Source organism: Berghia stephanieae, chromosome 5 (assembly GCF_034508935.2).
Source record: "Berghia stephanieae isolate SIO BIC M18660-M18661 chromosome 5, UCSD_Bste_1.3, whole genome shotgun sequence".
In the NCBI taxonomy this organism is placed as follows: Eukaryota; Metazoa; Mollusca; class Gastropoda; order Nudibranchia; family Aeolidiidae; genus Berghia; species Berghia stephanieae.
The window spans coordinates 73,811,653-73,839,152 of record NC_088364.1 but is presented as its reverse complement, the minus strand read 5'-3'; the positions used below and the strand labels follow the sequence as shown (position 1 = coordinate 73,839,152).

The window sequence follows — 27,500 nt, the reverse complement described above, 5'->3', positions numbered from 1 at the left end:
TTCATGGAAAAACCCAGTTTTCTAAGTGTTAATGATCAATGTGCGCTGTTTAAACAAACCCGTTGACAACCTTAGATAAGAACAGTGTCACAATACCATTATATCTCAACAAAGAAAAGTCCGAGCACTCACTTTTGCCAACCACATAACCGAAAACCCTATTGAGAGATGCGCCACAAACATTTCGAACTGCTTCAAAATCCCAGGACGAGAGACGCATGCGCACAACCAACATGACGTTCTCTCTCTAATAACTTTTCCGACGGTGACGTCACAGACTATGGGTGACGTCCAATCAAGGGACGCTACTCTTCCGCTAATCTCATTCCCTATTGTGGGAATCCACATTTCACGACGCATAACAATATTATATGGGTCATATAGTAATGGGAATTATAACACAACCAGAAGTACAACATTTTGAAATTGAAACATAAAACAAATCCTTCAAATTTTGAACTCATTTTCCACTATAGCTCAAAACTAACCCCATGACACTTACACCATCTTATCATAAGACAGCAGTTTTTTGGCCAACTGGACTTGGGTTTGGTTTGTAGAATTGTCCGGTTGTCTTTGAACCAAGTAAACTACTGATAAACCTGAGACTTGGACATCACATTCTCAATATATGTTTCGGTTATTCATGGTGGATTTCACAAGGTTTTGTGCGGCTATGTGGTCTTGTGTTATCACACTCGCCTTCTGATCGGAAGGTCCTTGGTTTGAACCTCGCTCGGCGCATAGTTGAGTCCTTGGAAAAGGCTCTTTACTCACATTCTCTCACCGTACTAAGTTGTAAAATGAGTACCTGGCCGTTAACAGCGTTTTCTCTGTCCGAAAAAAATTATAATATGGAAGAAAACTAAAGTTTGTATAGTTCTTTGTTACCAGATAGCTAAAATGTGTTTTGATTAAATAAGTTATATCCATTTTTCCGTTTAATTTCAAAGATACCTTGTATTTATACATAAAGTTAGATTTTCTACTCTAATTATGCCAGTCTTGCTATCAAAAGCATAAAAAAGAAGATAAAAGGGCGCGTTTTAGTGTAAAAAGGTCAGGAAGTCTGCTATGACGTGATGCAAATTTTACATCAATAAAATTTAGAATAATTTTCGTACAGGGGGCAATGTGGCTCAGCGGTATGGTTTTGCTTCCTACCCGAAAGGTATCGAGTTCGATCACCCGCCGCTGCGCTGTGTGGCCTTGAGCAAGTCACCTAGCCTTAGCTCAATTTACGGCACTGCACTGCGGCTGACTGGCACCCGGGTCATTCCAGTCTTCCCTTGGAATATACCATAGAGACAAATTTCCCCTATGGGATGAATAAATGGAATTTTATTATCTTTATTTATTATTTTAAAATCTTGATGGCAATGACTTGGTTAGTTTTTTCTCTTATTTAATTTTTATAACCGTTCACCTAAAAAACAAACACAAACCCAATACTTAACGTATCAGGCGAACAGTTAATAACTTTTCCCCCAATGAATGCTTTGCCCTAGATATGTCTTACCATGCTTTCGTCATCCAAGCTGACATTTTTGGATGCAAAAATTACACTCAGTGCATCAAGAGCCAGGGGTGTCGTGGAATAGTCTATTCGTGTTTCATCAAGCATTTTAATAAAAGATATGTGCATCTGAAATATTAAAATATGTTTTAAAATTATAGGGAATGAGATTAGCGGAACAGTAGCGTCCCTTGATTGGACGTCACCGGTGGAGAAGTTATTTACTACAAGCCAAGCCCACCAAATACAAAATTTATTATTCATATTTATGTACAAAAATGCATAACGTTGATTATGATATGCGTTTTTGTACAGAAATATGAATTATATTTTTTTTTTAATTTGGAGCGCTTGGCTTGTAGTTGGTTTGTTTACAAATAACTTCTCCACCGGTGACGTCAAATCAAGGGACGCTACTCTTCCGCTAATCTCATTCCCTATAGCATCATCCACTATGAAAGATAACATAAACGTCAATGCCTATTGCCTTTTAATATTCTTTGCAAATCTTATCTCGGTTACGCTATTCTATATATTTCCTTAAGCACATATTCTTTATAAATATATATATATATATATATATATATATATATATATATATATTATATATATATATATATATATATATATATATATATATATATATATATGTAAATTTGTACGTGGGCTGTCCAGAAATAAGGTCAGGAGGAAACTTACGTGAAAAAAATTGTAATATCGTTTAACAGGCGTCATGTCTCATCTTACATGTTAAGTGTTGCTGTTGGCTTGGGACCCCTTATAATGTGCTTTGAGCACATTTATTTAGTAGATATTGTACTATATAAATAAAAGCTCATTTTTTGTGTTTTAAGTTTTTTTTAAATTGAATATGCTGATTGCAAATCCTTTCCTATGTTTTTAATAAAAATTGCTAATCTGGATATCAAATAATTATATAGTCATATCTTTCGGCTGGAAAAGTATAAATGCATTATCACTTTTCATCAATTTTTTAAATTGTGGCATAAGCCAAAGAAAAAAGTGAATTTGCTAATATCTTGTAGGTAGTCTATGACAGATTCTTATTTACTTAGTATAATCGGTATACTTACTGTCTCTTTGAAAGCTAGGGTTTTATTGTCGTCCAATAAGGATAAAGCTCTAATCAGTATCCAGGCAATATGCGGACCTGGAATGGCATAGTACAGTCTTAAAATTGTTTATCCATGTATGTTAGGGAAATAACAGACACACACACACACACACACACACACACACAGAGAGAGAGAGAGAGAGAGAGAGAGAGAGAGAGAGAGGGAGGGGGGGGGGAGGGGCATCAAAAAGACGAATCAAATCGTGTTATCATCATCATCATCATCATCATCATCATCATCATCATCATCATCATCATCATCATTATCATCTATCATCATCATCATCATCTCATCATCATCATCATCATCATCATCATCATCATCATCATCATCATCATCATCATCATCATCATACTCATCATTATACATCATCATCATCATCATCATCATTATCATCATCATCATCATCATCATCATCATCATCATCATCATCATCATCATCATCATCATCATCATCATCGATAAGTGACATTTCATATCTCATGATATCTCAAAGTTTTGAACTTATTCTTTGAAATGGCAACTTTCAAAAGTATTAACCACAATTAAAATCTATAAATAAACCATAATAAATTTACAGATTTTGCATAATTTCTAAATGATAAAGATAGCACAATGCTGGAGACATAGAATACTTACTAGACAGGTTTTTAAATTCCAAATCTTTAGTCTTCTCAAAGTATTGTATGTAAAGTTGTTGAATCTTTAAAACTGTTAATTCTGTTAATGATTCCTTTCAAAAAACAAAAGAAAAAAAGAAAACAATTTTGAAAGTGCGGCTATGTGGTCGTGTCTAGTGGTATGAGACACGCTTTCGGATCTGAAGGTCTCTGATTTCGCATAGTTGAGTTCTTGGAGAAGGCTCTTTACTCATATTCTCACACTGTACTCAGGTGTACAAAGAGTACCTGGCCCTTAACAGCGTTGTCTCTCTCTCCGAATACGTTGTAATATGTCCTAAATGTCCAGTCCTAATAAATATTAAATGTTGCTGCTGGCCAGGGACCCCTTGTAAAACGCTTTGAGCACGTTTAATGGATATTGTGACATAGACCAAATTTTGTTTTAAAAGCTCAAAGCTCAATCCATTATTTAAAAGACAGTCCGTCTCGCCAAAGAAGTCGAAGAAAATACCGAATGGGATAAAATGCTAAATTCTCTTTTGCACTTTTGCTAACATGTACACCAACGTTTAAAAGAAATCTTCTGTTTTCCTTATAATTATGTTGACTTTGTAAAAGCTGCACATATATACTTTTTTATCAAGCATCAAAACAAAAATGTATATTCTACTTTATGTAATTTTCGACTTGTTAGGATACCCACAGGCTTCTCGTGATTTAAAAAAAATTGGAATTATAGAGCCGAACTGGCTACCTTTTCGCAGTCAGTTTTATCCTTATATTTGTATATTTCGAAAGTTTTTAAGGTCACGCTCACGGTCAAGAAAATGGACAATACTAATTGCATTCGCTCATCATTTTGTTCGTAGTTTTTGTAATCTCATATTTTCACCAATATCATTCAAACAACTACTTTGTTGTGATACTCATATCAAAATGAATTAATTTTGCCATCAAATTAAGCACAAAGAATAAGGTATCTAGCTGTGATATCAGTTTTGTCTCCAGATGTAACAAACCAAAGCTGGTTTTTAAATTGTCGCGTTTATTGTACCAACAAGTGGATATTTTTTTTTTTTTTGCAAACCTCAAATTCATTCCAAATTTAACATTTGTGTTTATTCCATTGTCCTAAAGATTGTTCTTCTTAAATACTTCCTACATCTTTGTAAAATAATTTTGGTGATGAAGGCTAATTCGAAAGTAACCAACATAGTTAAACATGTTTCGAAAACCAAAAAGAAGTGATCAGAACACCAATCAAGAATGACATAGATGTACCTATAAAATTGTATACAAAGGTTTTCAGATTCTAATCAAGATCTGGAGTCAAACAAGGAAACTAAATTCCTATTCATTTAACTGATGTTGGCACTTGGAGTTCAACAAGGACAATATTTGTCACCTTTGCTTACCAATAGGGAATGAGATTAGCGGAAGAGTAGCGTCCCTTGATTGGACGTCACCTTACAGAGAGAACGTCAAAATGGTTTTGGGCATGCGTCTCTCTCGTCCTCGCTTTCGGTGAAGTGTCTCAAGCCGCTTTCACCGGAAGCGAGGAAGAGAGACTCATACGGAAAACCAACTTGGCGTTCTCTATTTAATAACTTTTCCGCCGGTGACGTCCAATCAAGGGACGCTACTCTTCCCTATAGAGATTATCCTGACTGGAATAATGTAAGAAGAGTGAAAATTGGCCAAAAGGATATGTCTTACCTTCGTATTATTGGGTTTGAGGTGTTGAGTGACTGCATTTATCCCTGTTCCTTCAATGTAATCAACGCGAATACTCGGCCATGAGATCAAAGGGCGGCGTGCGCCATTCTTATCTTTTATAAACAGATTGATCAGAAGGTTGTATATGACTGGTTGGGGGCTAGTCCACCAAAGAACAGTTACATTATTTTCCCCTGTGAAAAACAAACAAACAATGCAGTCTGTTAAATCACATGTTACTAATAATGCAAAGGGACCTCCAAAAAAGTCTTTTATTTGTCTTAACCCACTGGGCATTGATATAATTTGCTCTTATGACTTAGTGAAACTACTCTTTAGTACGACCCACGTGAGACTAAGCTGCTTAATGCTGTGGGCTGTATAGGTTGAGCTTTTGAGCTTTTTTTTATAGCGTAATATCCACTAAATGTGCTCAAAGCGCTTTACAAGGGGTCCCTGGTCAACAGCAACATTTAACATGTAGGACGAGACATGACGCTTGTTAGGCGATATTACAATTTTTCGGATGATGACAACGCTGTTAACGGCCAGGTACTCATTTTACACCTGAGTACGGTGAGAGAATGTGAGTAAAGAGTCTTTTCCAAGGACTCAACTATGCGCCGAGCGAGGCTCGAACCCAAGACCTACCGATCCGAATGCGAGTGTCATTCCACTTGTCCACATATCCTCACATAGGTTATTGAACAAAATTGAATACAACAGGTTCTAAAAGGAATAAAATAACAAACGTGTTTGGTATTTTATTCTTTTTTTTTTGACTGCTTTATTCATTTTTGTTTTTTTCTTCTACAATCCGATTTATTATTCAGGCAATTTTGTCCATCCATAAGTAAGAGATTTGTTTGATCTAAGTTTGATCTACTCAGAGTACAATAAGAAGGCTTTTAAAAATGCTTTTCAGAGGACTTTAATCACATCGAGTCTTAACAATGGACTTTTTTCTTGGCGTATACATAACTAAATGAAATCCGACAATTGTCGGAAGAGAGTTACAGGTCCAATTACAAGTGGGTCAACTTGACAAAGATATTGATATTGCATTTCTTTCTGGATATAAGATTATCTGGGTAAGACAGAGAACGTCCTATATTTTTCAAATCTACGTTCATATCTGGGTTAATGAACTTACCAAGGGTCCAAGTTGTGTAGACTTCATAGATGATATCATTTTTTAGATTTCCTGTTGGAGGCAATTCAAACTTATCTTCTAAAGACCAAAAGTCACGTATTGTAGAATTATTAATACTATCCTTGGCGGAGTATATTCGTTGTTTGAATTTTAACTCTATGTGGAAAGTATAATCCTCAATAGAATCCTGATTTGTCACTGAAAAGCAAAATATAAAACAATTCTTTTGTTAAATAATGGTTTAACTATGAAATGAAAAAAAAACATTTACTGTAAAAAAGAATAAGTAACAATGATGGCATTAATCTCTGGAACAAAACAAGCAAAACAAACTAGACCTGAGCAGATATACACATATAAAGAGGTTCTTTGTACTGGCAGCTTAACAGCTTATAAAAAGTCAGGAGAAGTAGTAGAAGTAGTAGTAGAAGTAGTAGTAGTAGTAGTAGTAGTAGTAGTAGTAGTAGTAGTAGTAGTAGAAGTAGCAGTAGCAGTAGAAGTAGTAGTAGTAGTAGTAGTAGTAGTAGTAGTAGTAGTAGTAGTAGTAGTAGTAGTAGTAGTAGTAGTAGTAGTAGTAGTAGTAGTAGCAGTCCGAATGACGCTTGCTGAGAATTGTGTGATTCAGTCATGGTCGATTAGTATAGCTGCTCTCTCCATCCATGTACTTAATTGTTTCCATTGGTCACTGTCCTGGGCCAGAGTTTTGAGGCTGTCAAGATCTTGTTGTGACTTTAGTAGGGAGGGCACTGAAGTGTTTCCTAGTTCTTCAGGAAATAATTCAGCCTCATCTGAATCCAGAAATTTCTGATAATATGTAGAGAGGTCGTGGTTCCGGGTAGTTACTATTGATTTTGGTAGTCTCCCTACATATTTGTCATACACTTTTCTGGGGTTTTTTCTTGCACCCTTTATGTGTGTGTGCGCGCGCGCGTGTGTTTGTGTATGTGTAAGAGAGACTGTATGAATGAACGTGAGTGTTTTCGTTTAAAGAAAACACTCATAAAAATAAAAATGACATTCTCACCTTTAAGCTCCCCCAGGGAACAAAAGACAATTAATTATTGACATAAGAATAAATAAGAAAAAAAAAACATTATTCATGTCTTATTAGTAGAATACCGAGGTTAATTCCTTGTACAAATCAAAAGAGTAATAGGGAGCGTCTTATTGAAGAGTCATAAACCAAATATTAATATATTAAGTTCTGAAAAAAAACCCAGCAATTATATTTATACCTTTAATATCGGAAAGCCTCTTGGTAACGTCTAAATAAAAGTAAGGGAACATTTTATCACATGGTCCATCCTCATCGCAGCCAGGTCCATAAACAGTAATGTTATGTTCACCTCTGTAGTAATTGGGAAAGTGAACAACAAGGTCTCGTGGCACAACTGAAGCCCGCATACTATCTTGACATATGTTGATGCACCTGAAAAGAGGAGAGATAGTTTATAGATAGTTCGAAGATGACGTCACGCAGGTCTTTGTTATTGTTTTTCGCCATCCGCGTTTCATGGATAGACACAGTTTTTGTGTGTTGGTCCGTTATACTTCCGGATGGCAATGTTATGAGCTGCTTAGTCAAGCGCATACTATAGTAGGTTTGGGTCGCGTCTAGTGAGTTGTCGTTAGTAGAGCTCAAGGAAACAAGTTATTTCATTGGTTGAACAATTGAATACAACTCACGATTTGTTTCCTTTTGTGGCAAAAGACTGGCATTTTGACGTCATTTTTTGGTCAGTGTCAGGCTATAACTTTACGATGGCGATGCACCAACCCCCTGCATGAACCCCATCAATCACCCCGTCATCTACTTATTTTACCCTCCTATTCTTTTCTCTTTTATTTTTGCTCCAGTACTTCTATCTATATTTCAACATTCTTTCTGGATATGTCATCCAGAATTCTCTTCTGTCTTATTTTAAAAACTTTGATAAAAGTTAGTTTTGTACAATTCAGAGGGAATGCTTCATCATTTCTTACTTTATCCTTCCAGAATAGCCTTCAAAGAATCATGTTTCATCTTTTTTTAGTTTTATCCACTTTCCTTATCAATTTTTTAACATTCACAATTATTTTTGAGAAAACAAAACGCTTATGTTTTCATGGAGAATTTTTAACACACATATATTATTTCATTTTATTATAAAACTATTTTTAGGTAGATAGTAAAACATTTCTTTGCAACAATTTTTATTTTTATTTCCTAATGTTCTTTGTACTTTCCCAAAATTTATTAGTAGATTGACAAAGGTATTAACTTGTTTGAGGTTTTGGCCTGAATAATCCAATCTATATAAGTCTGGGTTCGAGACTCTCTCGGCGCTTAGTTGAGTTATTAGAAAAGGCTCTTTACTCACATTCTCTCACCGTACTCAGGTGTAAAATGAGTACCTGGCCGTTAACAGCGTTGTCTTGTCTCTGTCCGGAAAAAAATTGTAATATCGCCTGACGGGCGTCATGTCTCGTTCTATGTGTTACGTGTTGCTGTTTGTCAGGGACCCATGTAAAGCACTTTGAGCACATTTTGTGAATATTGCTCTATATAAAAGCTCAAAGCTCATTATACAGACGTCTGCAATGCAGATAGATACACACGATAAACACATACGCAACGGTCAATGTCAGTACAATCATCAGTAGTCGAAATCACCTGGCGCATTAATTCATGTTTTACCTTCACTGGGTGAAATTAGTTCGAGTAAACCGTGTTCGAGGTAAAAATCAGTTCGAGGAAGGAATTGAGATAATTACAAAGAGTAATAAGGAAAAACATGGGGCAGTCGAAATCGTTTGAGGAAACCGTGTGTTTGAGGAAACAGTGCGTTTGAGGAAAAAGTGTGTTTGAGGAAACGTGCTGGAGTGTATTTTTCATTCATAGCATTGATAATATTCTTAGTAGTTGTATTAACTCACTCAACCCTAAAACCGACTATATCCGTAGTTTACCCGGGTTACTTTTACTCCATGCCTATTTATTACATTTTCGGAGACAAATTATAGGCGTAGTATCAAAGTTAATATTGTTCGTTTTTGCATGTTAATGGTAGTTGAATAAAAATATCTTTGTAATACTAATTTTAATACATTTTTTTTCCGATTTTGAAAAGTAGCAAAAATCTCTAGGATTGAGTGAGTTAAAAGGCTTACACATACCTGAGTTCTAAAGGAGGCCATTTCAGGCTTGTGATGTGAACAATCCGGGTTATTGTAATTGTATGATAGCCCTTTCTAGCATTATCGAGAATAATTTGAACATTAATTTGGAATGATGTACCAGTGAACTCCTTGAGGCGACTCTTCCTGATGAGTAATGATTTCTCTGATAATTGAGATAAAGTAAATGTTATAGTGAATGACATAATCAGTCAGATGGTGAAAAGGTTTGAACTGAGATATTGCCAAGTTTTAGTTAGAAGATTAATTTTTAACAAAAATGAGTTCTTGTCATAAATGATTAAATCAACCCTTTTTGTACATCTTTGGAAAAAAGTCTATCTAAGCTTAATTTCACTTCTAAATATTTTTTTTCTAAGCTAGTCAAGTTGAAAAAATTTGACATTTGAGAAAAGTTGCTGATCCCTTTCCCATACATCTGACCATAACTTCATGAAAAAAATCACCCGATTTACTTCAAATAAAGATTAATATGCTCTGGGGAGCAAATTCTTTCAGAAAACGTAAATAAATACAAATCCAAAATTTTCACCTTCCGACTGATTATGTCGTGCACTGACACATATTTCATGTTTTTTATTTTGTTTTTTTAATGCTGTTTTTGTAGGTATAAAACAATCACAGAATATATATAGAGATATTCTATTGATATATTGCATATTATAATATTGCATGCGACATGAACTTAGTAGAGGTCACTATGATTTATTGCATGCCTTTATTGTCACAAATGAGAAGCAGATGCGGACTGCCAGAGTGGTCGCTACCAAAGTTAGATTTTGTAAATACGAACCCAAAACATAAATTTCAGATATTAATTTCACATAAGTGTTGCTACGCATTAGTTGCCACATCAATACACTCCTCTAAGCTTGGTGAGAAGTTACCAGGCTTCGATACCAGTAAGAGGAGACACTGGGTGGCTGCGAATCGTCTTCGGTCGAGGAGCTGCCTCACAGCAAAGGCGCTTCATCAGTGGTGACTTTCCACCTGTCCTACATGTATCCGATGTGGGCAAGAACCCGAAACAGCAGAGTATCTAGTTGAACGGTGTGTTGTGACGATGCTACTGGGCGGGTTCGCGAATGTGCACGAATGCGGACCGGACTTTGCTGATTGGGTCGATCGTGACATAGTAGTGTGGGAACCATGAGAAGCAGCTGCTTCCACATCAATAAATGTTCACGCGGAGTGACGTGGCTTCAAATATCACAACCCATAATTCGAACAAAGCTTATACCCATTTGCACAAAGTTGATCGACTGGGATGGGCACGTGAACACCAGGAATGGGAATCAGAATAATGACGGCGTTATATTTACAGACGGATCGCTTTTTGAAGTGGTTTCTAGAGATAGATGGATTTGATTTTTGTTTTTTTTTTTTTGCTATCCACGTCAATGTGGACGTTTTATTGACGAAAGCATCATTGAAATAACATATCGAGGATAGGAAACTGTAATGGCGTAGAAAGTGATAGTAGGATTCAGTAGTCTGATGTCACGCCGCCCGGCAACGGCAGCCATCTTGGTTCTAAACAAAGAAAATCATTACCTTTTTATTCTTCATGTTGGCTAGAACTTTTCATATGCCTTGTGATCAGAATGTGTAAAAGTCAAAACATGATCAAATTTATGTTTTTTCCCCTCTGGATACGCTTATATGCTCGCCGGAGAAATATTTCATACGGGCGTCCGCCATTGTTCCGATAGTTTAGAGCCAGTGTTACTAAGTTACCATGCATCATTAGGAAGGAAGTGACGTTACGACTGTTGAAGAGTATTGGTGGTAGAAAAACTGAGTTAATACGTATCAACCAAATCCTCACCTCAGACCTATACATCAGCGATATTCTTGAACCAATAGGCTTCAACAGTCACGACACCACTTCCCTCGCAATGACGCATAGTAACTCAGTAACTGGTTCTAGACTATCGGAACAAAGACGGACGCCCTTATGAAATACTTCTCCGACGAGCATAAAATTGTAATCTAGGGGAGAAAAACATTATAAATCTGATCGTGTTTTGACTTTTATAAATTCTGATCACATGACATGTGAAAAAGTTCTAGCCAGCATAAAGAATAAAAAGTAGCGTTTTTCTCTTTTTAGAACCAAGCTGGTCGTTGCTGTGCCGACGTGATATCATACTATTGAATCCAATTATCGTCCCGTTTATTCGAAATCAATACAATCAAATAGTGATCATTCATCGCACAGAGTTTGCCAACACCACACAGAGCTTGACAAATATCTGTTTTCCCGAACAATTCAAATAAAGGTGATGAACCAGGGAAGTGACTATATCGGTTGATATGGTGCCTGGCATCGCATCCATCTTTTAAAAATGGATTACAGTATTTAAAAAAAAAAACAACAAAAAAAAAAAACCCCTGAAAAATGGCATATTCCGCCTCTTACTTATTTGAGTAAGTCATTTCTTTATTTTTTCATTCTTTCTTTTGTATTTATAAATATAGCACGATGCAAGTCATCTTCTTCTTATTCTGGCACCACCTGATACTGTAAACATGTCACGCACGCCACTGGATGAACCCTTGGTCATTGTGTCACCTGATATCAATCCCGTCGAACATATGTGGGATTTTTTGGAAAGAAAGCTAAAAAAAATTACATTAAATTAAGAAATTAAGGAACAGATAAAGATCTGAACAAGTGTGTATGAAATGTGCCAGACAAAGCAAGCAAGAAGAATACAAGGAAAAAAAAAACATCCCAAAAAATCAGTCTACCTCGACTGGGGATCTAACCTCCGACCTTCTGATTACCGGACAGACGTGCTACCATTACAGGTCATGCTTTGTTTGGCACCTTTCATACACACTTGTTCAGATCTTTATCTTACACCGGTACCTGCTCCTTAATTTCTTAATTTGATATTTTCAAAAATATAGAATAGAGCAAATCAAATGTCTTCGTCCTCGTCCTCTCTTGCTCAATGTATGTGTTGTTTGATGCACGCGAGGGTTCACAGCATAAATCGCGTACCCTTGTGAAGAATATAGGTATTAATGTTGTCTCAACTATCGGGTGTAATGGTAGCACGTCTGACCGGTCATCAGAAGGTCTGAGGTTCGATCCCCAATCAAGGTCGACTGATATTTTGGGATGTTTTTATTTCTTGTATTTTTTCTCTTTTGCTGGGTCTGGCACCTTTCATACACACATGTTCAGATCTTTTTTTTTTCAAAAAAGAAAGAAAGTAGCAGCTTTGAAGAGGGCTCGTTTCACCCTCTGTATCAAATCCATAATCTGTAAGGATTACTCTGAGATTGGAGTACCACAACCAGATTTATTTTAAAAAAAAGAAAAATCATGCTTTAAAAGAAATCAAAAACATTAATGAGAGTCTTTTAAGACTTAGGGGGACGGGGGAGGGGGAGGAATTGGCATCACAAGCAGATAGAGCAGTATTGGTCTGAGTGCAGTGGAAGTTCTCTTTGACCTGTCTACATGGCAATGATTGTCTGGCAGGTTTTGTTTGATTTGGAAAAAAAAAACACTGCAAGGAATAGATTGCTGGGCTATCAAGATAGTAATAAGAAATTGTTAGCATCCATACTTGTTATAGAAATTGAGATAAACCACTGTTCCGTGAGCTTTAAGGCTCTGTAAAACTACATTTAAGAACTTAGGATTTAATTAAACCGGTTATTGGTTAGGATAGCTATCTTTATTATTTAACTCTCTCCTTACCAGCCATTTTCAGGATTTTCCCCAAAACCTCACACCAAACTAACACAATATCATTTTTATCATTCAAACACAACAGCAGTAAGTTCTTGTGATACATAATTTCTTTAGCAAACCATGCTCTACAACACACTGTTCATTTTCTTTACATTTTATGATGTAGAAAAGAAATTTGAATAAGAAAAATGTTGGTTGTATCGTAACGAATGTGACGATTTTCCTATAGATGGTAAGGATAGGGTTAAAGAAAATGTCTGCATCACTGAAATAACACTGCAAAATTCATAATGGAGAAAGAACAAAACGTGTCTGTGATGAAAAAAAAGCTGCCTTGCCCCTGTATTGTTATGATAGAATTTCTCTCTAACTTAAAATAGAAAACTGTTTAATATTTGACTCATTGTAGTCATGCCCATGGCAATGGCCAGATTGAACGATTTGGGCTCAGATGGTTTTTCAAAATTCTGATGTCCATTTACAGCTCATGTTATTGACAAAATTGTTTGATTGGTATCATCTATTAATGTGCTTTATAGGAAGTTTTATGTTAATGTTTAGATTATGTTTTTTAATCAGTACGTAGCAGTTTTTTAGAGCCATAAGTCCTGTGGAATCAGCTTTTATCCCAGTTTCTGTAATGTTAAACAGACAGTAATAATTAATGCTTTTACCCTTTGGGTAGGATGCTTGTCTGTGAAAAAGTACTCTCTGCCAGACCTAACAGAACAGACCGTGCTACCAATGTTTGGTTTTAAAGTATATAAGTAGTAATATAAAAAGCATGAGAAACCGTTGTTAAATTGTTAAGGTAAAAATTGCATGATCAGCAGTTTATAACAATAGTGTGTAAGTGTGTTATAGTATTACACATGTGTAATACGTGTGTCAATTGTATTATTGTTGTGTGTTGCACACACTTTGCAGTTATTTTTAATTGTATTATTGTGTGTTTTAAACACTTTGTAATTATTAATGTCGTTAATATACATGTGTAGGAGAAACCGTTATTAAATTGTAAAATATGTATTATCATTTTATTATAGTAGTGTGTAAGTTTGTTATAGTATTAGATATATGTAAAACGTGTGTTAATTTTATTATTGTCGTGTGTTTTACAAACTTTGTAGTTATTTTTAAAATTGTATTATTGTGTGTGTTTTACACACTTTGTAATTATTTCTTAACATACATGCGCAGGAGAAGCCGTTGTTCATTTTTTTAAATATGTATTATGATTATTTTATTATAGTGTAATTGTGTTATAGTATAAGATATATCTAATCCTTGTGTTGATTGTATTATTGTTGTGTGTTTTACCCACTTTGTAATTATTTCCGTCTTAGATGTGCGATAGCTATATTGATAAGATTTAAAAAATAGATAACAAAAAGTCCATGTTTTAATGTCATTGTCCTAATGTAATGTCTGTGAATAGATACGAAGATGCAACGTCACATAAGTTAATAACACTAACTTTAAACAATGTTGATATATTTTAGAATAATAATAATCATAGGTTCAAAATTACTCATAATAGATCTCGCATCTCTATTCGGATTTGAACTTGAGACATTTTCGTGCGATAGATAGACGCCTTACAATTTGATCAATAAAGAATCGGTGTGTGATCACGACCACGACTCGTGGTCGTGATCAACACAATTCGTCGTTTTCTTACGATTCCTGTCTTCTCTGAAAGCCCATAATCGCGCAGAAAGCTTACTCAGCGAAAAAAGATGAAACATAATCAATAGTATAAAAAAAAAGACTTATTGCGTTGTATTGATTAAAGATCCATTTGTTCCTTACATATTTATTTCAACAGGCTGTTAAATTTTCATGAAACCGACACGGTTGTTGTATTGAATTTCACAATAAGTTAATAACACTCACTTTAAACAATGTTGATATATTTTAGAATAATAATAATCATAGGTTCAAAATTACTCATAATAGATCTCGCATCTCTATTCGGATTTGAACTTGAGACATTTTCGTGCGATAGATAGGCGCCTTACAATTTGATCAATAAAGAATCGTTGTGTGAATACGACACATGGTCGAGAGCAAAACACTTCGCAAAACACTAAGTTTTGTTTAATAGTTAAACGCCTTACCAATTATCAACGAAAAGGATCACCATATGAAATCGACACATGGTTAATTGGTGAATTTAGCAACAAAGTGTCTGTTTGCTGTCACCCTTGTCGTCTCAAACAACCAATTTAAAGAATTATGTAGTTTTTCCAGTGATTTACTGTACTGGGATGGAAGAATTATCATGTATGGCTGTGTTGTTTTTTTTTTCTTGGGTCATTTTTCTAAAGCGGGTCTTGTAGTTTGTAATTTCCGTCTTAAATGCCAGTTGCTTTATTTTTTTTTAATAAGACGACGGAGAATTTTATATAATGCAATTAAAGTAGGTAGCGTTCTTGTCTAGGTCTGGTAAAATAAATGAGATGACGTCATACAATCCCCGTAGACAATGTTGATATTGTAGAAACCTCCGGTATAGAGATTAGAACATGAATTCGAAATCAAGACGTTTTGGTATGGTAGTTAGACAATCTATCCATCGACAAATTAAAACCTCTTCACTATGTGAATACGACTAGTAGATGGGTGCAATCGGAGGTGAATGTTTTCATTGAACTTTCACGTAGGATCAATTAAATAGAAATACACACAAGTTAAACCCAATATCATGTTTTACAGTCATATTCTCTTTTTCCAATATCATTTTTGGGAACACTTTGATTGGGTTAATGACAAATTTACATCTGAATCAAAACTAAAAAGAATTGATGACAAAAGCTTTTGTAAAACCCCAACAACTCTTAACACACGGACTTATTTAACTTGACTGCTTTTTAATTTAAAAAACGTTCTTGTCTGATATAATACTTGTGGCCGTCATTTTCAACATGCGGCGGGTTTCGTGTTTTGTATCATGGACTTGAATTTTTTTTCGCAGCAAGAAATAAATAAATGAAACACAACAATCATTACAATACACAATATTGATTGATCAATTACTTAATACAATTACATGTCCTTGCCAAGTTACTCACTTCGTGAAATAGATTTTGATGAAAAAAATGAAAAGACAATTCCATCACTTCATGTCCTACATTATGGTTATCATACCAAGACATAACCTAATTGAAAATGTAACAAAATTTTGTGTAGGAATAGTAAATTTTATGAACCAGGTATACATTATCTCTATTTATGACATTAAACCATGAATGTTTTTAACGCACATTTTCAGGGTTTGACACTATATTTACTGTACTTCTCCAGTAACATTGTCGAAGTTTTTAAATATTTGATACCACAACACTTTTAGATAACAGCAGGTGTTTTTTTTCCTCAAATTTTATCGATCTGAGCAGATAATATATTTTATCCCAGTGAAACGCTGTCCTAACAGCTGCTATATTTTTTAAGATGATAACCCAAATGATCAGTAACACCCAATGTGTAAGACGTAGACGTGCAGTCTTTTAGGCGGTAGTGTAATATCATACAAAAACATCTGTCAAATGTGTAGTAATACCTAATGGCGATTTACAAGACGGTCAAAATTTATTAAATAAAAGTTTTCAGGACAGAATGTATCAATTGAACCTAAGAAATTATTTTTTTTCAAAGCCCAAATGTGTGTGATGTAATTGATTTTTTTTAAGCTAAAATTTATTAAATATAAGCTTGATAGCAAAAATTTTCCTAACCAAAACATTTGAAGTAAAACATTGTTGGCTAAAAATGTGAAGTTAAATGTTTTCTTACCAACATTTGGGAAGTAATCATTTTTAGGTCAAAGTTTATGAAATACAAACTATATGACAAAAATGTATGAAACTAAAGTTTTTTGATCAAAATAGAGTCTGGTGAAAAAAAAAAATTAAATAAAAATTAAAAGTTTTGTGGTCAAAATGAGTGAAGTAAAAGATATTTTGACCAAAATTTATAAAATAAAATATGCGTGTAAAAATGTATGAAATGAATACTTTCTATCCAAAATCTATGCAATGAAATGTTTTTAGACCAAAATGTTTGTAGTAGTAGTATCTTGATAAAGTTTATGAATAAAGTATTATTTCTAACAAAAATATGTGAAGCAATAATTTTCCGACCAAATTGTCTGAAATGGACGTTTTCCAATCAAAATGTGAAAAGTAATAATGTTCTGACCCAATACTGAAATGAAAATTTTCTGTCAAAAATTGTATGAAATTAAATTTTTCTGGTCAAAATGTGTAAAGTAAAAGTTTTCTGACCAAAATATAATAATATTATGACCAACGGTTATGAGATCAGAATAAATATTCTCTCCAAATTGTCATTCTATCAAAAAATTGTATCAAATTTAATTTTCTAATCAAAATGTGTGAAGTAAAAGTTTTCTGGTTAAAAATTGTATGAACGTTTGCCTTCAAAAATGTATGAATGTTTTCTGGCCAAATATATGAAGTAAACAATTTTTTAGGGGTCAACAATTATATATTTAGAATATTCTTTTGACAAAATTGTAGGAACGTCAAAACCACTGAAATAAAAGTTTTCAGGATAAACTGTATTAACGAAATTTTCCAGGCAAAATTTTGCGAAGTAACATTTGTCTGACTAAAAGATGTAAAGTATACTTTTTCTGACCAAAATGTGAGAAAATAAAATGTTTTCTACTAGAACTTCATAAGGTAAATGAAACTTTTTTTTGACAAAACGTGTGCAGTAATAGTTTTTCTGTAAATGTATTGTATCATAAATTATTGAAACCGTTACAAAATAAAAGACTTTTCCATGTCTTTCGCTTTTTGAGGCCTTCTCGAGGATTTGACAAAGGCAGAAAGTTTTGAATTTTCAAAGTGCTGACTACTTACCCTGCAGAATTACCATCGACAGAGTAGAGACATAGCAGATATGACTGGTGATCCTATATTATTACAGACAGAAGCAGATATGTCCTACAATTGTTGTAGAGGTGCGATGTCGGATACGACACCCAAAGTTTTGCCATAATTTTCAATTTTATTTTGTTACCATTAAAGTATAACGTTTTCAGTCGTCCTTCTAAAATTATCAATGACATGATTAATGTCGATCCCACAAAGGTTATGAGTAAACCTTTGTTCTTCTCCCCGGCAGGGACCAAATAGCCTCAACTACAGTCGTGCGGGATATCCTTGAACAAGACAGTTCAAACCCTAGTTCAACCTATTTCCAAAAAAAAAATACTCCTTACAAAACCTAAATGGTTTAGGACGAGGTTATTCAAAACCTGCATTTGAAGTTCAATCCTCTTTGTTTCACTCTTTTAGCTCCAAAAGTCGATGGAATCACTTCGTAGTTTAGTAAACCAAAACCAAAATCAAAACCAAAACCAAGCTCAATGTCACCCAAAAGATAAGATAAGGGATATGAAATAGAAATCTCACCAAAACGTGTAAGATTCGAACTATTCCCAATGAAAAAACAGTTTACCAAACCTGCATTTGAATTGCAACCCTCTCTTTTACATTGTTTTAGCTCCAAACGTCGCTTGCATTACTTAGTAGTTTAGTAAACCAAAACCAAAACCAACCCAGAAGATAAAATTAGGGTAATAAAGTGCTAGACGTCGACCCAAAATGAGTGAAGTAAAAATTTTCTCGCCAAATACAGGAAACAAAAGTGATCTGACAAAAATACCAAAATGGAAGTTTTCTAACCAATTACGTGTGAAGTAAAATTTTCGTGACTAGAAAATTGTAAAGTTGGAGTTTAAATTTTCTGGTCAAAATTTATGAAATAAGGCTGTTTTGTTCAAAATCTATGAAATTTGGTTTTATAATGAAAAAGAATTAATGAATGAAGGCTGCACACGCCAAAATGTATGAGAAAAAATATTCTGATCAAAATGTTTGAAATGAAAGTTTTCAGGATAAATTTTATGGCGTAATATTTTATATCTGAATAATATATATATATATATATATATATATATATATATATATATATATATATATATATATATATATATACATAACGTTTATAGCTAAATTTTATGAACTAGCTTTTTGTTGTTGCCTTTTTTTATCCTAATGTGTGAAGTAAAAGTTTTGGGCCAAAAAAAAAATATTGTAAAGTAAAAGCAAAAGTTTTTCTGGCCAAATTGTGTACAATAAAAATTTCCTGGCCAAAATTGATGAAATGAAAATTTTCTGTCCATATAATGTATGAAACGTTATCTTTCTGGTCAAAATGTATGAAGTAACGGTTTTCCGGGTAAAACACATGAATTAAAAGTTTGCTTGCAAAAATGTGTACAATAAAAGTTTTCTGGCTAAAGTATATAAAGTAACATTTTTCTGGATAAAATGTACGATGTAGCGGTTTTCAGGCCAAAATGTGTGAAGTTAAAGTTTCATAGCCCGAAATGTGTTATATAAAATATCGGTCAAAAAACCTGTGAAATAAAAATTTTAGGGTCAAAATTTAGGAAATTAAATTTTTTCTAGCCAAAACGTATGAAATGTAAGATTTTTTTTTTACCAAAATGTGTATAGTAAAAATTTGTTGCTATGATAAAATCAATGTTTTGTGTGTGTCTGTGTGTGTGTGTGTGTGTGTGTGTGTGTGTGTGTGTTTCCCCAAAAAATTATGAAATGCACGTGTTCTCGTCCTCAACGCAAAACAATTTCTTGTCAAAATTATAAAATAACTGTTTTCAAGCCAAAATATATAAATTGAAAGTTTTCTGACCAATGTAGATACTTGAAGTAATATATTTTTGGTCAAAATAATTGAAGTAAAAGTTTTCTGGCAAAATATATATGAAATGAAAGGTCGATATATGTGAGATAAAAGTTTTCTTGTCAATATGTGTTTAGTAATATTTTGATGACAAGATTAATGGTGTTTTTTTTTTTTTTTACCCCATTTTCAACCAGTTAACTTTTACTTTAAGTATTTTGGGACAAAAGAAAAATCAAAACAAAACAAAAAACAAATGAAAAATAAATATATAAATAGATAAATATTTCGAAAGAAACAGCAAATAAAAAAAGAAATAAATAAAAAAAAAACCCCAACAAACTTTGAATTGAAATATTCTGACTAGAAAACTTTCATATCAAACATTTTGGTCAGAAAACTGATGTTATACGATTTGACCAGAAAAAGATTTCTCTTCGCCTTTTGGGGTTATAAAACTTTCTTTTCATAAAATGGGGTAAAAAAAAAAAAAACACCATTAATCTTGTCATCAAAATATTACTAAACACATATTGACAAGAAAACTTTTATCTCACATATATCGACCTTTCATTTCATATATATTTTGCCAGAAAACTTTTACTTCAATTATTTTGACCAAAAATATATTACTTCAAGTATCTACATTGGTCAGAAAACTTTCAATTTATATATTTTGGCTTGAAAACAGTTATTTTATAATTTTGACAAGAAATTGTTTTGCGTTGAGGACGAGAACACGTGCATTTCATAATTTTTTGGGGAAACACACACACACACACACACACACACACACACACAGACACACACAAAACATTGATTTTATCATAGCAACAAATTTTTACTATACACATTTTGGTAAAAAAAAATCTTACATTTCATACGTTTTGGCTAGAAAAAATTTAATTTCCTAAATTTTGACCCTAAAATTTTTATTTCACAGGTTTTTTGACCGATATTTTATATAACACATTTCGGGCTATGAAACTTTAACTTCACACATTTTGGCCTGAAAACCGCTACATCGTACATTTTATCCAGAAAAATGTTACTTTATATACTTTAGCCAGAAAACTTTTATTGTACACATTTTTGCAAGCAAACTTTTAATTCATGTGTTTTACCCGGAAAACCGTTACTTCATACATTTTGACCAGAAAGATAACGTTTCATACATTATATGGACAGAAAATTTTCATTTCATCAATTTTGGCCAGGAAATTTTTATTGTACACAATTTGGCCAGAAAAACTTTGGATTTTACTTTACAATATTTTTTTTTTGGCCCAAAACTTTTACTTCACACATTAGGATAAAAAAAAGCAACAACAAAAAGCTAGTTCATAAAATTTAGCTATAAACGTTATGTATATATATATATATATATATATATATATATTATATATATATATTTTATTCAGATATAAAATATTACGCCATAAAATTTATCCTGAAAACTTTCATTTCAAACATTTTGATCAGAATATTTTTTCTCATACATTTTGGCGTGTGCAGCCTTCATTCATTAATTCTTTTTCATTATAAAACCAAATTTCATAGATTTTGAACAAAACAGCCTTATTTCATAAATTTTGACCAGAAAATTTAAACTCCAACTTTACAATTTTCTAGTCACGAAAATTTTACTTCACACGTAATTGGTTAGAAAATTTCCATTTTGGTATTTTTGTCAGATCACTTTTGTTTCCTGTATTTGGCGAGAAAATTTTTACTTCACTCATTTTGGGTCGACGTCTAGCACTTTATTACCCTAATTTTATCTTCTGGGTTGGTTTTGGTTTTGGTTTACTAAACTACTAAGTAATGCAAGCGACGTTTGGAGCTAAAACAATGTAAAAGAGAGGGTTGCAATTCAAATGCAGGTTTGGTAAACTGTTTTTTCATTGGGAATAGTTCGAATCTTACACGTTTTGGTGAGATTTCTATTTCATATCCCTTATCTTATCTTTTGGGTGACATTGAGCTTGGTTTTGGTTTTGATTTTGGTTTTGGTTTACTAAACTACGAAGTGATTCCATCGACTTTTGGAGCTAAAAGAGTGAAACAAAGAGGATTGAACTTCAAATGCAGGTTTTGAATAACCTCTTCCTAAACCATTTAGGTTTTGTAAGGAGTATTTTTTTTTTGGAAATAGGTTGAACTAGGGTTTGAACTGTCTTGTTCAAGGATATCCCGCACGACTGTAGTTGAGGCTATTTGGTCCCTGCCGGGGAGAAGAACAAAGGTTTACTCATAACCTTTGTGGGATCGACATTAATCATGTCATTGATAATTTTAGAAGGACGACTGAAGACGTTATACTTTAATGGTAACAAAATAAAATTGAAAATTATGGCAAAACTTTGGGTGTCGTATCCGACATCGCACCTCTACAACAATTGTAGGACATATCTGCTTCTGTCTGTAATAATATAGGATCACCAGTCATATCTGCTATGTCTCTACTCTGTCGATGGTAATTCTGCAGGGTAAGTAGTCAGCACTTTGAAAATTCAAAACTTTCTGCCTTTGTCAAATCCTCGAGAAGGCCTCAAAAAGCGAAAGACATGGAAAAGTCTTTTATTTTGTAACGGTTTCAATAATTTATGATACAATACATTTACAGAAAAACTATTACTGCACACGTTTTGTCAAAAAAAAAAAGTTTCATTTACCTTATGAAGTTCTAGTAGAAAACATTTTATTTTCTCACATTTTGGTCAGAAAAAGTATACTTTACATCTTTTAGTCAGACAAATGTTACTTCGCAAAATTTTGCCTGGAAAATTTCGTTAATACAGTTTATCCTGAAACTTTTATTTCAGTGGTTTTGACGTTCCTACAATTTTGTCAAAAGAATATTCTAAATATATAATTGTTGACCCCCTAAAAAATTGTTTACTTCATATATTTGGCCAGAAAACATTCATACATTTTTGAAGGCAAACGTTCATACAATTTTTAACCAGAAAACTTTTACTTCACACATTTTGATTAGAAAATTAAATTTGATACAATTTTTTGATAGAATGACAATTTGGAGAGAATATGTTATTCTGATCTCATAACCGTTGGTCATAATATTATTATATTTTGGTCAGAAAACTTTTACTTTACACATTTTGACCAGAAAAATTTAATTTCATACAATTTTTGACAGAAAATTTTCATTTCAGTATTGGGTCAGAACATTATTACTTTTCACATTTTGATTGGAAAACGTCCATTTCAGACAATTTGGTCGGAAAATTATTGCTTCACATATTTTTGTTAGAAATAATACTTTATTCATAAACTTTATCAAGATACTACTACTACAAACATTTTGGTCTAAAAACATTTCATTGCATAGATTTTGGATAGAAAGTATTCATTTCATACATTTTTACACGCATATTTTATTTTATAAATTTTGGTCAAAATATCTTTTACTTCACTCATTTTGACCACAAAACTTTTAATTTTTATTTAATTTTTTTTTTCACCAGACTCTATTTTGATCAAAAAACTTTAGTTTCATACATTTTTGTCATATAGTTTGTATTTCATAAACTTTGACCTAAAAATGATTACTTCCCAAATGTTGGTAAGAAAACATTTAACTTCACATTTTTAGCCAACAATGTTTTACTTCAAATGTTTTGGTTAGGAAAATTTTTGCTATCAAGCTTATATTTAATAAATTTTAGCTTTAAAAAATCAATTACATCACACACATTTGGGCTTTGAAAAAAAATAATTTCTTAGGTTCAATTGATACATTCTGTCCTGAAAACTTTTATTTAATAAATTTTGACCGTCTTGTAAATCGCCATTAGGTATTACTACACATTTGACAGATGTTTTTGTATGATATTACACTACCGCCTAAAAGACTGCACGTCTACGTCTTACACATTGGGTGTTACTGATCATTTGGGTTATCATCTTAAAAAAATATAGCAGCTGTTAGGACAGCGTTTCACTGGGATAAAATATATTATCTGCTCAGATCGATAAAATTTGAGGAAAAAAAACACCTGCTGTTATCTAAAAGTGTTGTGGTATCAAATATTTAAAAACTTCGACAATGTTACTGGAGAAGTACAGTAAATATAGTGTCAAACCCTGAAAATGTGCGTTAAAAACATTCATGGTTTAATGTCATAAATAGAGATAATGTATACCTGGTTCATAAAATTTACTATTCCTACACAAAATTTTTGTTACATTTTCAATTAGGTTATGTCTTGGTATGATAACCATAATGTAGGACATGAAGTGATGGAATTGTCTTTTCATTTTTTTCATCAAAATCTATTTCACGAAGTGAGTAACTTGGCAAGGACATGTAATTGTATTAAGTAATTGATCAATCAATATTGTGTATTGTAATGATTGTTGTGTTTCATTTATTTATTTCTTGCTGCGAAAAAAAATTCAAGTCCATGATACAAAACACGAAACCCCCGCATGTTGAAAATGACGGCCACAAGTATTATATCAGACAAGAACGTTTTTTAAATAAAAAGCAGTCAAGTTTAATAAGTCCGTGTGTTAAGAGTTGTTGGGGTTTTACAAAAGCTTTTGTCATCAATTCTTTTTAGTTTTGATTCAGATGTAAATTTGTCATTAACCCAATCAAAGTGTTCCCAAAAATGATATTGGAAAAAGAGAATATGACTGTAAAACATGATATTGGGTTTAACTTGTGTGTATTTCTATTTAATTGATCCTACGTGAAATTTCAATGAAAACATTCACCTCCGATTGCACCCATCTACTAGTCGTATTCACATAGTGAAGAGGTTTTAATTTGTCGATGGATAGATTGTCTAACTACCATACCAAAACGTCTTGATTTCGAATTCATGTTCTAATCTCTATACCGGAGGTTTCTACAATATCAACATTGTCTACGGGGATTGTATGACGTCATCTCATTTATTTTACCAGACCTAGACAAGAACGCTACCTACTTTAATTGCATTATATAAAATTCTCCGTCGTCTTATCAAAAAAAATAAAGCAACTGGCATTTAAGACGGAAATTACAAACTACAAGACCCGCTTTAGAAAAATGACCCAAGAAAAAAAAAACAACACAGCCATACATGATAATTCTTCCATCCCAGTACAGTAAATCACTGGAAAAACTACATAATTCTTTAAATTGGTTGTTTGAGACGACAAGGGTGACAGTAAACAGACACTTTGTTGCTAAATTCACCAATTAACCATGTGTCGATTTCATATGGTGATCCTTTTCGTTGATAATTGGTAAGGCGTTTAACTATTAAACAAAACTTAGTGTTTTGCGAAGTGTTTTGCTCTCGACCATGTGTCGTATTCACACAACGATTCTTTATTGATCAAATTGTAAGGCGCCTATCTATCGCACGAAAATGTCTCAAGTTCAAATCCGAATAGAGATGCGAGATCTATTATGAGTAATTTTGAACCTATGATTATTATTATTCTAAAATATATCAACATTGTTTAAAGTGAGTGTTATTAACTTATTGTGAAATTCAATACAACAACCGTGTCGGTTTCATGAAAGTTTAACAGCCTGTTGAAATAAATATGTAAGGAACAAATGGATCTTTAATCAATACAACGCAATAAGTCTTTTTTTTTAATACTATTGATTATGTTTCATCTTTTTTCGCTGAGTGAGCTTTCTGCGCGATTATGGGCTTTCAGAGAAGACAGGAATCGTAAGAAAACGACGAATTGTGTTGATCACGACCATGAGTCGTGGTCGTGATCACACACCGATTCTTTATTGATCAAATTGTAAGGCGTCTGTAAGGTATCTAAAAATAATAACCCACCAGCCTGTGTAATAACAAGCAGAGGACAAACAATACAACAAGTTGAATGTTTCAAATATTTAGGCTTCAATGTAACATCCAATGGAAAATCAGATTGTGAAATAAAGAAAAGAATAGGTATGGCGAAGAATGCATTCAACCAGCTACATACAATTATGAAAAACAGGAATATTAGCATGAAAACAAAAATCAAAGTCCTGGATTGCTATGTACTGTCTGTGCTGCTATATGGTTGTGAGAGCTGGACCATAAACAAGACCATGGTTAAAAGACTGGAGGCAGTGGAAATGTGGTTTTACAGAAGAATGATGAGGGTGTCATGGATGGAAAGGAAAAGAAATGAAGAAATTTTAGAAATGGCAAACAGAAAAAGATCACTGATAACAAAAATCATCAAACGCCAAATGGAATTTTTAGGACACATTATCCGCCACCCTGGTTTGGAAATACTCGCCTTGACTGGAAAGATGAATGGAAAAAGAATAAGAGGAAGACAAAGAATAACGTATTTGAAAGGGATAAGAACTTGGACAGATGAAGCTGAGAAAGGTGGCGCTGCTTTAATAGAATTGGCAAGAGATAGATCAGCTTGGCGGAAGATGACCTCCGACGTCTGCTTCAGATATGGAACTACATGAGATGAGATGAGTAAGGCGTCTATCTATCGCACGAAAATGTCTCAAGTTCAAATCCGAATAGAGATGCGAGATCTATTATGAGTAATTTTGAACCTATGATTATTATTATTCTAAAATATATCAACATTGTTTAAAGTTAGTGTTATTAACTTATGTGACGTTGCATCTTCGTATCTATTCACAGACATTACATTAGGACAATGACATTAAAACATGGACTTTTTGTTATCTATTTTTTAAATCTTATCAATATAGCTATCGCACATCTAAGACGGCAATAATTACAAAGTGTGTAAAACACACAACAATAATACAATCAACACAAGGATTAGATATATCTTATACTATAACACAATTACACTATAATAAAATAATCATAATACATATTAAAGAAATGAACAACGGCTTCTCCTGCGCATGTATGTTAAGAAATAATTACAAAGTGTGTAAAACACACACAATAATACAATTTTAAAAATAACTACAAAGTTTGTAAAACACACGACAATAATAAAATTAACACACGTTTTACATATATCCAATACTATAACAAACTTACACACTGCTATAATAAAATGATAATACATATTTTACAATTTAATAACGGTTTCTCCTACACATGTATATTAACGACATTAATAATTACAAAGTGTGTAAAACACACAATAATACAATTAAAAATAACTGCAAAGTGTGTGCAACACACAACAATAATACAATTGACACACGTATTACACATGTGTAATACTATAACACACTTACACACTATTGTTATAAACTGCTGATCATGCAATTTTTACCTTAACAATTTAACAACGGTTTCTCATGCTTTTTATATTACTACTTATATACAACATTTTATTATCAAAAAGATATAAATAATTTTAGTCGTGACCAATCTTACCATTTAATTTAACTTGATTTGAATTTAAACATATAGAACTGTTGCAATGCCATTTAAACCTGTCAGTGGGAAAGTAGATGGAAGAATTTGAGAAACATAATAGTTTGATAACAACAAAACATTGTTGGAATCTTAAAGACGTATTTTATCAACATTGAAATATTAAAGATGTGACGTTATACAACTTTGTATAACTTAACTAGTGATGATTTGCTTTGGCAATCATTTTCCTTAACCCACTCCTTACCAGCCATTTTCAGGATTTTCCCCGAAACTTCACACCCAACTAATACAAACATAGATTTTTTATCATTCAAACACAATAACAGTAAAGTTCTTGCGATACACAATTTCTTTAGCAAAACATG

General features: G+C 33.0%; 2 protein-coding genes across 2 annotated transcripts in view; one reads left to right on the top strand and one right to left on the bottom strand.

Moving 5' to 3' along the window:
• LOC144973588 (zinc metalloproteinase nas-6-like) overlaps window positions 1–27,500 on the top strand; it is a 699,617-nt gene that overhangs the window by 170,508 nt on the left and 501,609 nt on the right. The gene's annotated exons all lie outside the window — the stretch shown is intronic.
• LOC144973819 (uncharacterized) overlaps window positions 1–27,500 on the bottom strand; it is a 48,150-nt gene that overhangs the window by 9,507 nt on the left and 11,143 nt on the right. The window contains exons 8-15 of the mRNA XM_078916711.1: window positions 27,133–27,191; window positions 9,301–9,466; window positions 7,380–7,573; window positions 6,145–6,342; window positions 4,992–5,185; window positions 3,292–3,385; window positions 2,611–2,687; window positions 1,520–1,645 (exon numbers count right to left, since the gene is read on the bottom strand). Coding sequence (XP_078772837.1) covers window positions 1,520–1,645; window positions 2,611–2,687; window positions 3,292–3,385; window positions 4,992–5,185; window positions 6,145–6,342; window positions 7,380–7,573; window positions 9,301–9,466; window positions 27,133–27,191 — 1,108 coding nt within the window. The remainder of the gene's footprint in view (window positions 1–1,519; window positions 1,646–2,610; window positions 2,688–3,291; window positions 3,386–4,991; window positions 5,186–6,144; window positions 6,343–7,379; window positions 7,574–9,300; window positions 9,467–27,132; window positions 27,192–27,500) is intronic.